At 34.5% G+C, this 17,379-nt stretch overlaps 1 protein-coding gene across 6 annotated transcripts in view; it reads right to left on the minus strand.

Annotated features, from left to right (window-relative positions):
* Positions 1–3,373: 3,373 nt before the first annotated feature.
* Positions 3,374–17,379, minus strand: part of LOC111001000 (protein roadkill) — a 32,774-nt gene continuing 18,768 nt past the window's right edge. For all 6 annotated transcript variants that reach the window (XM_022270654.2, XM_022270653.2, XM_022270655.2 and 3 more), the window contains 6 exons: positions 13,835–14,003; positions 10,016–10,353; positions 8,735–8,976; positions 7,348–7,526; positions 6,547–6,689; positions 3,374–5,479 (listed from right to left, as the gene is read on the minus strand). In XM_022270654.2, the coding sequence (XP_022126346.1) occupies positions 5,326–5,479; positions 6,547–6,689; positions 7,348–7,526; positions 8,735–8,976; positions 10,016–10,353; positions 13,835–13,909 (1,131 nt within the window). In that variant the 5' untranslated portion in view covers positions 13,910–14,003 and the 3' untranslated portion in view covers positions 3,374–5,325. The remainder of the gene's footprint in view (positions 5,480–6,546; positions 6,690–7,347; positions 7,527–8,734; positions 8,977–10,015; positions 10,354–13,834; positions 14,004–17,379) is intronic.

The following is a 17,379-nucleotide window of genomic DNA, read 5'->3' on the forward strand; positions in this document are numbered from 1 at the left end:
TCTTAGGCGGGCTAACCATGCCCGAGTGGAAGGGATGCATGCCTCTCACTCGCTCTCATTGTGAGCGCATAACGTGAGCGGAGCGTAACGCAGTTTCTTGAAGTGTCACCCGGCAAACCAATTTATAAGACGTTGTCACGTCAAAAATGCCAATTTACCTATATTACATTTATGTATATTTTTATTTACTTATATAAGCGGTGTTCTACCTACTTACAGGTAATAGATGAGAAAAAAGGGTAAAGAAAAGTAACAATTTTTTCTTCAGTTTTATTGAATAATTGCGATCAGTGGAAATAGGAACATCACTATCTGAAGAGAGGATGGAAACAGAATCAGATTCTGTTTCCGTCAGCCGTAGACATATTCCAATCCTATTTAATATCCTGTGCAATGTTGTGATGCTTCCCTGAAAATTGATGTCTTCTCTCAGAGCTGCCCGTTATTTAGCCAATGTTGATAGTTCTTTATGTACAACGTAAAAACTGTGAATTTTTTGCCAGATAGCGCACAAATCGAACCCATCTAAGAGGCTTATTACACTATGCGATATTCAGACTGACTTAGTAAGAGGCTTATTACACTATGCGATATTCAGACTGACTTAGTAAGACTGTCTTAAAATCTAATTAGCAAGCTCGCTATTACACTAGACTGAATACCGCATGCTAACTCATTTTTACTCATTTGCAAAGCGTACGTAGTCGGTGACGGATGTCACATGACTTAAGAAACTACCTTAGAGTAGGAGCTGCCGAGTTTGAATGACTATTAAAATGTTATATTAGTAATTTATATTATTATATGTAATTTAATAGATACTCCATACATTCAATATGGCAATAAAAATGGCATGTCTCGGTACAAATCAAGAACAGAACCAGGCTGGCACACTTTAGTATGTTGTCATTAGAGAATCGCAGAAAATTAATTAAATTTATTGACACATCGTTTGCAGCTAAGATATTCTATAATAAGATTGATTGTCCGAACCTTCTTTCTAAATTTAAGATTCATGTTTGTTTTTACCAATGTATCAGTGTGTCGAGCGTTGGCTAACTTTATCTATAAAAAATAAAAAACATTCCAAAGTACTTTTTTTTCTTGCGAACACGCCATGGTGCACGCGGCCACAGAAAACAAACATGTACAAACGTCTTTGCTCTGCGACTGCCGCGCGCTGACTGAATGATTTAGCGTGCTAAGTCTTATTACACTAAACATATTCAGCAAGTAAGCCAGTAAGCACCGCCGAACCCATTCGGTCGGTCTAATTAGACAGGCTAACTGGCTAACTCTTATTACACTAGGCTGAATCTTAGTAAGACTGTCTGAATATCGCGTGGTGTAATAAGCCTTTATGACTGTCTTAAAATCTAATTAGCAAGCTCGCTATTACACTAGACTGAATACCGCATGCTAACTCATTTTTACTCATTTGCAAAGCGTACGTAGTCGGTGACGGATGTCACATGACTTAAGAAACTACCTTAGAGTAGGAGCTGCCGAGTTTGAATGACTATTAAAATGTTATATTAGTAATTTATATTATTATATGTAATTTAATAGATACTCCATACATTCAATATGGCAATAAAAATGGCATGTCTCGGTACAAATCAAGAACAGAACCAGGCTGGCACACTTTAGTATGTTGTCATTAGAGAATCGCAGAAAATTAATTAAATTTATTGACACATCGTTTGCAGCTAAGATATTCTATAATAAGATTGATTGTCCGAACCTTCTTTCTAAATTTAAGATTCATGTTTGTTTTTACCAATGTATCAGTGTGTCGAGCGTTGGCTAACTTTATCTATAAAAAATAAAAAACATTCCAAAGTACTTTTTTTTCTTGCGAACACGCCATGGTGCACGCGGCCACAGAAAACAAACATGTACAAACGTCTTTGCTCTGCGACTGCCGCGCGCTGACTGAATGATTTAGCGTGCTAAGTCTTATTACACTACACGATATTCAGCAAGTAAGCCAGTAAGCACCGCCGAACCCATTCGGTCGGTCTTATTAGACAGGCTAACTGGCTAACTCTTATTACACTAGGCTGAATCTTAATAAGACTGTCTGAATATCGCGTGGTGTAATAAGCCTTTAAGTCGAACTTTTTCGGATGCGGGCGACTTTTCCCTAGGTTGACAATTTTTTTCAAAATGCTCGCCGCTTTTATACCTTTAGTAATTCTTGTTACAGTTTTCTCTGACACACCTGCAATTAAATAATTAAAAATCAAAACAATTAAAAATTATAGTAACTTTAATTTTATGTACTATTACTACTAGTACTACTTACATGTTTTAATTTCAGTTACCTAGTTTAATGTATTTGTTAAATTTAGTCATTTGAAAAATAAACTTCTATCAAAAAAGGTTCATCAAAACAGCAAAAAAAAATTATATGGCAACTCTAAAAAGTACCTGTTATACGCTGTTTCCGGCGAATAATTAAAATACCTCATGTTCTGCCTGTCAACGAATAGCAAAATGTTGCCAACATCACAACAACATTCTCTTTATTTACCTACCCAAAATTTATTTTCGATTCACAAAAGGGTAATGCTCTTAACAAAGAAATTATACAAGTCTTAAATTATTGCAAAAAACTTCTGAGTATTGCAGAAGTTCCAACGGCACTGTTTACTACCGAATTTAAATTATAACTGGCGCTAAAAACTCTGCTTTTAATTAAATATATTTAACCTGTTTTGTATGCCATTTTACGTACCACTCAATGCACTGACCTTGTCATCAGCTTCACCAATAAAAATGTGGACAACGTGGTCAATAGATTTTTCAATTCTGCAGCGCTATGTTTATTAACCGGGTGGAAACCATAGGTTGTCCATTTTAAAATCTGGATTTTTATATCTTTCCAAATCTTAGGACAATGATTACGACTACGACTTACGACAACGCAAGAACGACCAATAGTAGTGCTATTGGTCGTTCTTGCTTTGTATACAATATGATGATGATCAAAACCGCTGACGCCCTAATCTGATCCAATAGATGATTTTCATGTTTGTTGCAAACACTTGATGGTTTTATTTAAAATAATTATTTTTTAGTGGGTATTTACACATTCTGCGTAATTATTATTTTTAAAATTTTATTATACTACTACTTTTTTTAAATTAAATTTTACTACTAAGAGACCAATATACATGAAACATCATAAACACACTTGTACATATACATTCTGGAAAATAAATAAAGAAACAAAACTTTGACTGTGTGAACCTATCCCAACGAAAATTCTCGATAGCAAATAATACTCTACTAATTTTGTTTACTATGATAAAGCCATCTTTGGTTACTGCTATATTTTCAAAGAATCGACTAAAATAAAAAGCCAATATAATATTACATCATTTCATTTATTTCATCTTATTGACAATTTCGAAAATCACAGTTATTACTTCTGACAATTGTATTGTAACTATCATATTACACGTCAGCTGCCAGCTATTATGGGTAGTGGGTATAAAATGGTATTATAAACTTTATTGGCCACAGTACTTACACATTGGCTTGTAAACCTATTATTTATAATTGGTACCTCCCTCCATTTACAAACGAATGTGAACATTTCCATCAATAGGCAACAGTTTACTTAATACAAATAGGAATAAGATAAATTTTTAAAAAATAGTTCTTTCATTGATGAGCGAAAGTGAGCATAGATGAAGTGCGTTTCTATAAATATGACTCGGAAGATATACAAACAAACGAACAAACCGAAGAAAAATTATACTAAAGACAAATTCAAACAAACAAAGCTTGTAATTAAAATACTATTTATAACCTTACAAATGAAAATCACAATATGTCATTGGAATAACACCAACAAATTCATACACATAACGGTGTCCTCCGTCATTCACTTAAAATTTAGTACTTAGATATAGTATTAAATGGTGGGATCGTAGATCATCTATATACAACACCAACGATTTCATAGACTTATTACAATCACGCGAATCACCTAAAACGTCGACGTGTGACGGCTTTTTACAACTACCCTCACCGCTTTGTATAAAACCGTCGCGCGTTCGGCATTCACCTACTTCAAGTATAATCTACTTTTAACGCTTCTATCAAATACAATTTTCGTGGTTCTCTATACAAGCCAAATATTTATAGTTAAATCATTTTAATGACATAGACTGTTTAAATATACAAGCAATAATTTACAAAAACAAAGAATACGTAAAATATTAAAATGCCTACTTCGAAAATCTACAACGCGCAAAAAGCGTCCAACATCCATTATACGTAATTCATGAATATGGCGCGCGGGCCTCGACGCACATGGAGCGAACGTCTTGAGATCAATCAGAGAACGAATCCAAAGATTCACAACACACCGGCCTATTCGTCCACGACAGCTGCGCCGGTACTCGGTAACTTGCAACCGCAACAGGGATGGCGACGAGTTGGTAGCGCAGATACGATACAAAAACTCAACAATCACAAACACTATTGAAAGTTAAACGGTACCGGCGCCGGTACTGACTAACGGACACTTTTAATAGGATTCCATACCCTTATTGGCACATTTGTATTCGTCATACATACATACATATCGCCGTCTAAATACACTAAGATGCTACAACTAATTTCTGCTATCAAAAGATATAATTTTTATCTCTTTTGAGCTTAGAATATTTAGTCGACGATGTCCTGTAAAATATAGCATAAAAACAGTCGTTGATAATAATCGCGTAGATATTTATCACAATCACAAATAAATATTACATTGATAAAAATCGAATTATAAAACTAGACCTTCCGATAAACGCCTTCCAACTTTAATAGACCTTTTAAATTTAATATTTTTTTCACTATTATACCGAATTCAGCATTGATAGATCAAATCACAAAAATTAAAACAACCTTCATACCCTTGCTATTTGTTTGAGAAAATTATCATATAATGTTGCCAGTTAAAAAAATATAAGCTGTCGGGTTGAGAAATGTAAATTAGTGTTTTCCATGATAAGAAATAACGAATTAAAAATTTAGTAATATAACAACTGCAAATAGTTATTTACTGCTGATCTGTACTACCCTACATTAGATGCAACAGCTCGGTTGACATAAATGAATACATGACATATATTTTATAGAAAGTTAAAATGTCATATGTTAGCTATATTTCACAGGATTTCCCTTTCAATGATGACGCTTGCCAAAATGTACTCATAAACAGGTCAATCTTATACCTCGGCTGGTGCCTGTCTATCCGGCGTAGAATTCGAAAATAGCGCCGTCGGTATCTTTGGTATAGAGGCGGGTGTTCGCTTTGCACTAGGCCTGCTTCACCCGTTTCCTTGGAGGGCCAATGGGAGGAATCTGCTGCTGCTGAGTCGCCAAGGCGCGGAAGGCTTCGGCTATGAGGTGAGGGTGAGAGGATATCATGTTCTTCCATCCGGTGGTGTCCATGACATCTGTTGCGTGACTCCTGAAATCCAGAAAATAACACAAATAAAATAAGTGTTGTTTAGGGGTTGACTCATTATCCCATCAGAGTCTTGAGGCTCCATGAATTTTATTTAATAACTTGCTTGTGTAGAATTTTGAATAACCGGCATCCATGGACACACAATCATTTTCTAGTTAAGTCTTTATTTGGCTTTTCAAATGAGAATAATGATTTAGTTTAAAATGCCAACAGCTTTATAAAATATAATATCTTTCTTTATATAATGAATATACTGACACACAGCTTTGTCCTCATAAAATGTGAAAACCTGATCATAGTTCCAGATACATTGGCTTTGATATAAATTTTTTAAAGTTTCAGTCGACTAAAAGATAGTAAGGCAGTAAGTTTCTTTTCATTCTTTCTTACATTACAAATAACAAATACATATTTTAACAGAGACTGAACATTTTCAAATTAAATAATCTACCTAACCTTGTAAATAAAGTCACGATCCGTCAAATATTTGTCGAATCCTTCCTGTTTGTAATAAAACACTATCTTATCACACAAGTGTTATTTCATGGCCTTTGTATTATTTCATTTATCACCAACAAGGAAGGGATCATGGTTGGAACCCATTAGTGATACTATGACTGATTAAGGCTATATCTGATAGGTGATTTATTTATTTTGTTAAACTAAGTTAAATTATATCAACTCATCACAATTACAACGGAAATTAAGAATGGTATTTTAATGCTTTTTATAATTCGTTAATAGATAGATAATTTATAATTAGATAATTAGTAATTAGACATAATGTACCCTGAGTACGGCTGTTAGGAAATCATGGTAATCGACCATAATAAAAGATCCTCATAATAATTTCTACCTTTTTTTAAATATAACAGGGGGCAATCAGGCAGGAAGCTCATCTGATATTATATCTGCGGTGATACCGCCCATAGCCACTCACATGCCAGAAGGTCATTTTTAAGCTTTGGTACGGCCAGCCTTATGTTTTATATTTCTGTTTTCATCGAAAATTAATTAACCCAGGTTACAAAAAAAGGACGTATAGATAGGTAATAAATGAGACTGACGTGTTTATAAAGTCTATGGTCTGCGCCTTAAGCTGGTCAGCGGAGTGAAGGTCGGCGAGTATGAGTGTGTCCGCTGCCGTCTCCACTGATAGGCTGAGGCACAACGCTTCTTCGCACATCACCTTTAACCGGTCCAACGCGTACTGAAATAGCAAATAACAATTAAGTACAAAAACAACATTATATATATGAATCATTTGTGAAATGTACCGAATGTCATCTATAATGTATCTAAGCTTTAATATATATTGTCGACAGCAAACGTTTTAACGTCTGAATGTATTAGGCCTTTATAGCGTCAAATAACCTTTTTTTTAATGGCTTTAATTTGGGCACGAGGTACTTCGCCAGTGTCATGTAGATGGTCAAATAAACTTAAATATTATTTTAACAGCTGTCAAACGAATTAAAATGAAGATAAGGCCCTGGGTAATGGACAATGGACTATATTATGTACTCGTAGTAAAACTTTACTTCTGTGTCTTTTCATATACTTCATCATAAATCACGCGCTATGACTTCATTTTATATCGTGATAATTCGTTTGTACATTTCAAAGCCAAGGACAGAGATAACGAATACAAAATGTGTGTATATTGCTACCAATATCTACGTCTTATATTACCTGTTATTACATACTGGTTTTGTAAATACATTTTACGCTATAAATACATTTTTAATTCATTAAATGCCAGGCAGAAATCCCTTATAACTGAGTTAACAACACCTTGTTCACTTAATATTGAACTTGAAGGACTCTCTCCGAATTCTATTAATGTTTAAGAGGGAAGTTGATTTCACCTTGTCAGCTGCTGCGAGGAGGTCGTCGGCCATTTTGTCTAGATTGGGCGCTCGATCCGTGTAAATAAACCGTAACATTTCACGTAACACCTCGTGATCAACGTCCGTGATGTCCACTCTGTTGCGTTTCCGCTCCTCCATTTCGTGTTCGAACATCGCTGCGAACACGGGACTTCTCGCTGGAAATAACAGGATACCATTATGAAAAATGCGATGATTATGAACGATAATTTAGATTATTAAACGTGGACTACAGTAACGTGTTTTATATTAAGGAAATGTTTGATACTAAGAGAGGTTAAAAAGAGAAACACAGTATATTAGCGTTTTCAAAATTCTACCTGAGCCGAATACTTTGTGACAGAACAAAGTCACATCCCCTCCACCTTGGTCACGTGACTATTTTTATAGAGGTACGATTCGTTTTGTGTCAAGCCCATCGCAATGTATTATTGTTTTGCTCTTTGGCTGTTACATACAAATTGTGTCTCTTAATCTTTTAGAGAGGATTTTTTTTCCTGGAAACATGGCCATTGCGAATTAGGGCTAGCAGAGCTACTCACAACCTCACTAATCTTGAAAAAGCGTAGTTTCACAGCACCTATTACATTTTATAAGATGAAGAAAACGTCAGTCAGAATAGCAAGAAGTAGTTTAGGGCATGCTATCTTAAATTTCTTGTAACGTTAGCTAAACTTGATATACTAGTATTACAATATGATGTTTGACGTCAGAGAAACCATGATATCGTATGACTGCTATTCATTGACGCCGTTAAAAGTGATGACGTGATATTTGGTATAATAGAATTTCCTCTTTTTAATGACCTATGAGCATAGGAATATAAATTATAAACACTGAGCAATGTATATGTTCATTTATTTATTAAGCAACAAATAAATACATCTAAATGTCATATTCATAAAAGCGAAATCATCTCTTTTCATCGCAAAACTCAATAACAAAAAGACGAATAAAGATTCTAGGTATTTAGGAATTGAATTCGAAATATTTTGTTTGTTTCATAAAAAACGAGATTAAGTAAACATATGTAATGTTTTATATACACTGTTTTACGGCAATCATGACCTTTGTGATATTATTATAAATTCATACAAAGGATAGGATACAAAGATCCAAAACATGACCAGGATAATGCACTTTTCGTAGCTTCTCTTCTGACACCAACACTCATTCTTAAAAACTAACTGAACTAGTAATTCGTCTCTCTCTTTTAAATCGTTTTTACGCTGTGACAAAAAGCGACTACAACATGATAGATAATAAGACAGATTTAGCTTTTATGAATAGGCAAGGAATGGTTAACCAAAACTTCCTTCACCGTTTAATATAAACCATCAAAAAGAATCATGAAAAAGTGAATTACCTGCTAATATTGCTTTATGCGCTTGAAACTCTCGCCCGCCGACAGCTAACGTCACATCAGAGAATCTTTCACTATCAAACAAAGCTCCTAGGTCGTCCGACAACCGGCATTCTGGCACTTTGAATTGTACAACATTACTCTGCCCACTAATATTGATACTATCCGCTACCACTGACACTTCACAAAATATAGTCAGTTTATCTTCTGGCAGGAGACCGTTTGCTTCGTCCAGGAGGAAATCTCTGGAAAGTTAAGATTTGCTTTTAATTATTTTATTTATTTTTACGAAATAGGAACTGTGGAATTGGCTGTCAGTGGATGTCTTTCCTAAGAAATACTTAGCATTTAAAAAAAAGAGCGTTCTTCTCACTAAAAGGTCGGTAACGCACCAACTAACATTTAAGTATATTTGAGGTTCGACCCTATATACAGTAAAACGTATAACGCTTTAACAGCAACCAAAGCAATTTTTATAAGTGTACACTCTATAATATGGACGTTCATTCAAAATTAATAGAAATTTAAGTATAACAGCAGTCTAGTTTTAGTAAAAATTAGTAACAAATGTTCTAAGCATGTTATATTAATTGCCAAGTTTTATAAATAAACAATCTTGTATCGTATTGGTCTACGTTCTTTGTTAGAGAGTACGTTTGTACATTTATCAAACACATGGTTGAGAAACTTATATGTCTATAATAAGTGAGCCTTATATTTGTTATATTCACATATCCTCATTTATACATACATTTCAAAAAATATTCATAACATGGTTCCCAAGCGAAAAAATACCGATTTTTATATAACACTTTATTATTCTATGTATGTATGTATGTTTGCATTATATCTTATTATAATTTAAACATAACACGACATTCATTGTAAGGAAAACATTGGTTAATGGATCATTAAAGTACTGCGGATATGTATGGAGAGAAAGTATGAAAGTAGTTAAATACAAGGGGGTTAATTCGAGACTGTTAACGGTTAATTATCGCAAATTAATAGCAGATTAGCATTTTGCACGTAATAATATTTTATCAGTGAATGCGCAGAACGCATTGCGCAATTAATACGACGAACTCTGCGGTTGTTAGGATAACTTATAGATTAATAAATGTATTTTTTTCTCGCATATAAAAGTTAAATGAATTTTGGTAGGATTTTATAATTTATATCTTAGTATCCACATAAATTAATCTTTCAGAATAATAAAAAAATATTTTTCTGTTTATTAGAAATAGAAATGAAAAACCACTGGATGAGAAAAAGGATATTTACCTTCTGATAAACTTTTTGAATCCCCAGTCCTTGCCTTGAACGAATCTATACGCCCGCTGTGACTCCATCGCCTTTGTTTCTTCCCGTTTCGCGTTCAATATCGAAAACTTGAACTTTGCGCGCACTTCTGATTTATTACACGACACTAACAATAAATATAACGATAAATAGTCTTTGCTCTCCTCATCGAGTCCTTTTGGGTTAACACGTAGGCACCACTTTAATTTGTCACTAGCACCAGCCGAAAATGTCGATGATTTTAAAACTTCACCCATTTCTTCTCTACAAAAACTAAAATTGTTTATGGTCCACATATAACTGAACTTCACCACCTTCACCTGAAACAAGAGAAATATAATATTAAGTTGTGCTACGATTCATTTAACGGTTCTATTAAAGGGAATTATATATTAAGACAGTTTCTCTGGAATTTTATCGTCTAACGAGTTACGATTCGTCTAAAATCAAGCATACGTTGATAGCATCGTTAGCAAACTTATACCAATTGTCCCATGAAAGTAATTCGAATGGCAAGAATGTCTAACCATATCTATATTTTATACAGAAGTGGATCTTATACTTATTAATATTTAACTTTATACCAATATTCATCGAAATAAGTTCAGCTAAAGTGCGATAGTGATAGACAAAGCGAGTTTTGCATTTATTATAAAAATAGAGCTTATAATCATTCTGGGTTCGCCTCTAAAAATATGGTACTAGATGGATGCTATGTCGAAATACCCGCAAAAATTTTGTTTTTTTTTATGACACGTAAGGTATGTAAATTAGTTGTGTACGTTTCTAACATGTCCAAATAAGTCCCAAGCAAGGTGTAACAATGTCGACTTTTCTAGTTATAATTAACTTCATAATACGCTTTGAACTAATACGGTTTCATTGAGGTGCCCTCTATAATCACCTTCAATAAACTGTGAAATAAGCGGTGACTACGCTTTACGGCTTATTTATTACAAATAAAATTTTATCGTCTCAACAAAGGTTCAAGGTCAGCGTTTGTTTTTACATTAATACAAAGTCCGATCAGACGACGTAAATTATGGACACCATATTTACAATGCAAAGTATTGTCGGGTCTTCTTTAGTCTAAAAAGGCGTCATTATTTGCTTGATAAATCGTCAACTGACACCAAATAGAATTTGAAATACTTCAGTTCAAAGAAGCGTGTCTTCATTCCTCCATAATTTCCTATTAAAATCGCTATTTTTATTACTTTGGAAATACGGTTACATATTCAACAACATTTCGCGTCAAATATAGTGAACAAACAAATTATAAACGTGAGGTATGAAGGCTATTAAAATTCAAGATCCAGTTATTATTGACTTGGCAAGTACAGTTACCAAAAAAATAATTTAATTGACTTGTTAACACAATATTATTCGGATAATTCAATGTTTGACTACTTAAAAAAATATTAGGTCTAGGTATTTGTTTTAGACCTTAATATTTTGGGGTGTTTCAGGGATATTTTGTGGTAATTAGTGATATTGTAAGGTCAGGACTAGGTGAGCGGCAGGTCCCTGGTCATTGGCCCCGACCGTTGCTTGCCAGCTTGCGGGTTTGCGGCGCTGGTGAGGTCTTCGCCCGGTCACCGACCCATGCCAAGGCCGCCCGCATCATCCCGCCACTTGACTCAATGCTTCTTCAGTGCAAAATCTAAGTCCAATTTGGGGTTCCGTGGTATATTGAACATTTGCGAATTAAAAAATTCACTACTTTTTAAATGGTTAATGAAATTAAAATGAAACTACATAAAATATTCCCGCGACGGTAAGAATTAATGAAAAATAAGATAGTACAAACATGTATTGACTCATATTTAATCACTGTATAGCAATTAATCAAGGACACAGTACTCAAGTAAATTATCTGTCATGTATAAAAACGCGAGGTATGCAAGAAGAGTCACGCGTCAACACCAACGTCGGAACGTGTTATTATTCTACAAACATACAAGGAAGTAGCCACGTTTTTCATTATAATAACAATACAGATTAACACCGTTATCTTGTGAAATGATTAAACCTTAATAAGATCCATTCTCATATACAGTTACCCGCGAACCAAATAGATTTTGGCAAAAAGTACCAAAAAGGCAATAGCAGGTCGAAGCTTCGCAACGGTTGTTCCAATTTCTACGTATTGCTACCAATATCCGACAGGAAATAAAAGACAACACTACAATAATTTCAACACAAAGCCGTGTTATGGGAACAAAAAATAAACGTGAATTGGTTTAACAGTTACTGCTTATCTACGTTTACTTGAACATATCTTCAAATGAAATGTGCCCTGAATTAGAGCTATTAAGCATCTTTAATATATATATATATATATATATATATATATATATATATGAATATATATATATATATATATATATATATTTATTCACAATTAGAAACAGAAATACTATGAAATAAGCAACAATTTTAAACAGAGAAATATGACTAGCTAATTTAACCAATCAGTAACTATTTATGTGTGTAAAAAACATTACAGAATAGCCAAGTCCTCTAAAATGTAATGATCTATCTATATTTTTTGGACCTCATCAAGTGATCCAAACATGAGACCTGGGAAAAGTACGCTTTGAAACAAAAATTTCAAAAATCGAAGCGCATTCGAGATGTAATAAAAAAGGTTTTCTTACTAATTTTCATTGAGAACCTCATTTATAGCCTTAAAGGAAATGGTGTGTTGATTGGAATATCTGACACGTGCGATTCGGTATATACTTGTAGCTATCTTCAGGAAACGTTGCTTTTCGCGTTAACACGATTAGCTCAGATCGCCGATAAGAGATATATATATATATCTTTCTTGTCATTGGGCAACTATTCTAGTATTTTCCAATTTTATTATATTAAACATTAACAATGTTTATTTAAATCCGTAGATAATAATATTAGGTTTTTCCTATGGGTAAAATATATTCGTAATACATATAAATTGACGTATTGTTACTCGAATGTTGGATAATTTTTTATATATTTCCTATGTGTAATTTTAGAGGTTACCCATATGTGTAGCCCGCTTTGTGGGGTCGAAAAACTTTACGTAACCGAACATAGAACTTTAAATAACGTGTTCCGGGTCTTGTATATGGAGCAGTTACCTCAATTGTTAAACACATTCTTTAAATGTATGGTAAAACGATAAGCTATATCTTAATAAATGAAATATAGAGATCCAACCTAAAAATCAAATAGATATTAAATTTATCCTTATCACTCGCGTTAGTTAAAAATAAATAGAAACCTTTATAATTTGAATTCATTATCGTTGAACCAACAGTCTTAAACTACTGTGTCAGAAATTTAGGCATCAACGCTACTAGTAGTACTACATCGATAATATTTAATTATAACTTTAGGTGTTGCAACACTTATTGAAATGTAACGATACACTAAACTATGACTAACTTTGAGATTTAGGGTTCACCGACTAAATTTGGGCCTCAACTTCTAGCAAGAATACCGTAAGAGACAACGTATAGTATTGAATAGAGTAAATGGAGAAGATCGGAGAAACTGGCTGGAAAACAGTTTTTGTGACTCAATCAAAATTAATTAAAAAAACATTGTCCAGCGGACAAAATTGTGAATCTAAACCATTCCCAGATCCCCTTGAACACACACAAAAAATTTCGTCTAAATCGGTCCAGTCGTTTAGGAGGAGTTCAGTCACATACACACGCACACAAGAAATATATACATTAAGATATATGCATATTTCTTCTACAGTAGGCATACAGTTGCTATACCACATACGCCTGACCATGATAACCTTACCTGTGTAAAGCACCAGTTTTCAGCGACGGGCGTGTTCCCGTCGTGCAACGGGCTGGGCACGCGGCTCACCGCCATGCCACCGGCGCCGTTCGAGGACACGCGCGCCGACTGCGGAGCGGGCGCGCCCCCGCCCGACCCACCACCGCCGCAATCGCTGCCCGACGCGAGCCTGTAACGAAGCATACACGTATTAGCCTTTTTTTTAAGACTAAAATATATATATAGGACTACACGCATACATGGAATGAGCTTTAAAAAAATCTTGAGAGATTGAAAGAGCACTAGCTATGTCTCTATTTAAATTTTGCGTTAGTGGAACTTTGAATGAAATACAATCAAGAGAATACACGAAGAGATGAAAACAAGTATTCGATACTTAAAATAATATTGTTCATCTTTGACGATGATTTTAATTACTTAACTTGATACACTATCTACAATTTTATATAAATAACGATTAAATAACTATTACTTGAGCAAACTAATGTGTTGCCCATGTTGTCTAACGCCCGAACTTAAAAATTAATCCACATTCTCGGATTGTTTTCAATTTTCAAATTGTGGATTGTCAGACAATGCGGTCGATCGATCTCCTATCTGCATCCCAATAAACCAAATAAAGTTCATATAACCTTACAAATAATATTAAAATATTCATGTCTATATTTGAAACATATCAAATAGCTTTTTAATTATTTTAAAAACTGGTGTAAGTTAAAATCTTAAGATAGGATATATAAACGTCTATCCACATACACCGATCCGAGCTATCATGGGTAGCTTGTATCGACAGATGGCTATTACAATATGTGTATGGTTATTGGCACACTTTTATCAATATTTGGATAAATATGTCTAGGGTTTGAGCATAAGGCAACTAATAATATATGCGACTGAATGACTATGAATGTGTGGTAACGTCTTATTATTGTGTCCTAATTTTTGTTTTATTTTCTACTAAATCGCGACATCAATGCCATGAAATTATTTATCTCAGGTAGGTACGACAGAGATTCAATGTTATTTTTAATGTAGGGAAAAGAATGGAGAAACCGGAAAGGCTGGTGTAGGCCACAACCGCGACAACCGTCACGACACGAGGTCTTTGTAAATGCAAACATTTCTTGCAATATTCTTTTTCCGCACAAGAAGCAGGACGATCAAAATCAGCTAAGGTCAGGACATTGGTGAATAACCCTGTACTACTTATGTCTTTATAAAATCGAATACAAAGTTTGCATTTGCGTAATAGACTTCTAAAATAAATGGTCATACGAGACATTAAGATCTAATATACCGGCGACCTTTCTATCCGTCATTATTAATACACTAGGCAGTGACCTACTGGCCGACAGGCGATACCTGCAAATTCTCATGAAAATTATGTAGCGACACTAAAAACCGACCAATCAACGGCTATCTTCAAACACGAATAACTTTAAACTACGAGCGTATTAAACTACAGTCGAAAAAAGAAAAAGTATGTTCAGCATCCTTGGTTTTGGTGTCGTGTTAAGTAGGACTCGGACAATACATGAACTGTGGCCGTCCTGTGAAACTTTCACGAGGTGGGGTTCGATTACCAAATGCGCGTTAGAATCTGTGTCAGTTTCATCACCATACTGCATCCGTTCACAGGTTGCGTGCGCTTGCTTTGTTCGTATGTTCGCTGGCAGCTGCGCGGTCAGAACGCACAGCTCATGGGGCTAACAATGTCCTGCGCTCCTTTATTAAAGACGACATGTGCACATAGCCGACCGGTTGTAGGACTCCCAAACCGGTCTCGAGGTGAAAAGATTACAAAGAATATTAAAATTCAATTTTACCCCAATATTAAAAGTAATCGATTAGCCAATGCTAATTTATTCACGGCGCAATTAAATTTGATAACGAAAACAAAATACAAATGGCCATTATAAAATTATTCAAAGGAATCAGTACAATGCGATAACGTTGGAGCGGAAACCGCAAGTCGCGTCATGCCAGAGGCACAGGCAGAGGTCAATCGAAAACCAAAAGGAAAACTTGACTATAAAAATAAAATATTGGAATTTACCGACTATATTTTATTAAAAAAAACTATGGCTGTTACGTAACTAAAAAAATACATTTAAGTATATTATTATTATTATTTTTTTATAGACCAGGGGCCAAACGGGCACGAGGCTCACCTGATGTTTAGTGATACCGCCGCCCATGGACAATCTCAAAGCCAGAGGGCTCGCGAGTGCGTTGCCGGCCTTTTAAGAATTGGTACGCTCTTTTCTTAAAGAGCAGAAAAATTAATGCCTCATATTACAATATATATATAGATTTGTAAATGACTTTTGTACATAAATATTATACGCATTTGATTTAATAACATCAAAAATATAAATTTCGTCTCTCCCGGCACACCCATTTAACACGCGCTCGAAACGCGAACGAGACAATTAAATAACCGAGTTACAGTCAACGTGTGTCTCAGTTCAGGGCAGGAAACTTAAACAAGTCACTACTAAATGTAGGCTACATTAATTTTATTAATTGGCACGACCCAGAAACTAAAGATGTTGACAGAGGCGACCCAAAGTGACAGGAGTTAAGTCTCCTCCTTTAAACGTCTTTACAAAGCAATGAGGACAAGCAGGAAAACAGAACGCCTAAGCACATCTGAATCATCGTGAATTTCATCATTCCTTATAACGTACAATGTAAGCATTTAATTTTTATTCATTCTTATTTGAACTAATTTATTAATCATACTTATTCAGAGATTCTTTTTTTTTGTTTATTTGGCTTAGTATACTTAATTGTATTTCATATTAAGTTCCATATATGGTTGAATGACACAACGGAACACATATATTGCACAATAATAATGAATATATTATTTATTATAAATATAATAGCGGTTATTTTGGGGTTTTCACAAATGGTCAAATTTTCCGGAGCAACGAAAACCGATAAGATATGGCACACGCAGCGATCCGCTCGAGGTCGACTAACAAATTTGCCACTGTAACAAATAGAGCGGCCCGACCGACCTACATAGTTTCAGTTAACCGCTTTATTATGATTAACAATAGACCAACTACCGAAACACCTCAATTACTTTAAATTTAGGATACTAAGTATCCATGTTGAGTGATCATCGTGGTGACTTTATGCAACCAAACAATAGGCGGCCTCATACAATTTTCTTAACTTTCTTGAAAGCTGTTTCGATTTTAAACACATGCTTCATACACTATCTAGCTTGAGTCACATGTATATTATAGGTTTTGGATTTAATTTCTACAGCACTATTCTATTAATTAAACTGTGATAAGAGAAGCATTTCATACACATCAGAATTAAAACGTTTGTTAAATTAAATACGTTTCGTGGAAAAGTCAACAACCGGTAGAATCTTGAGAAATCTTTGTCGTACGTTTCATTGGTCTGTCATGATCTTATTATAGATGTCATCCGACCTGCTAGTATCTCTCTCTATTTATAGGTACTAACTGCGCTTACTATTCAAAACCATCTCCATAATCCATGCAACACGTGTTCTAAAATGA

Source organism: Pieris rapae, chromosome 2 (assembly GCF_905147795.1).
Source record: "Pieris rapae chromosome 2, ilPieRapa1.1, whole genome shotgun sequence".
NCBI classification, from domain to species: Eukaryota; Metazoa; Arthropoda; class Insecta; order Lepidoptera; family Pieridae; genus Pieris; species Pieris rapae.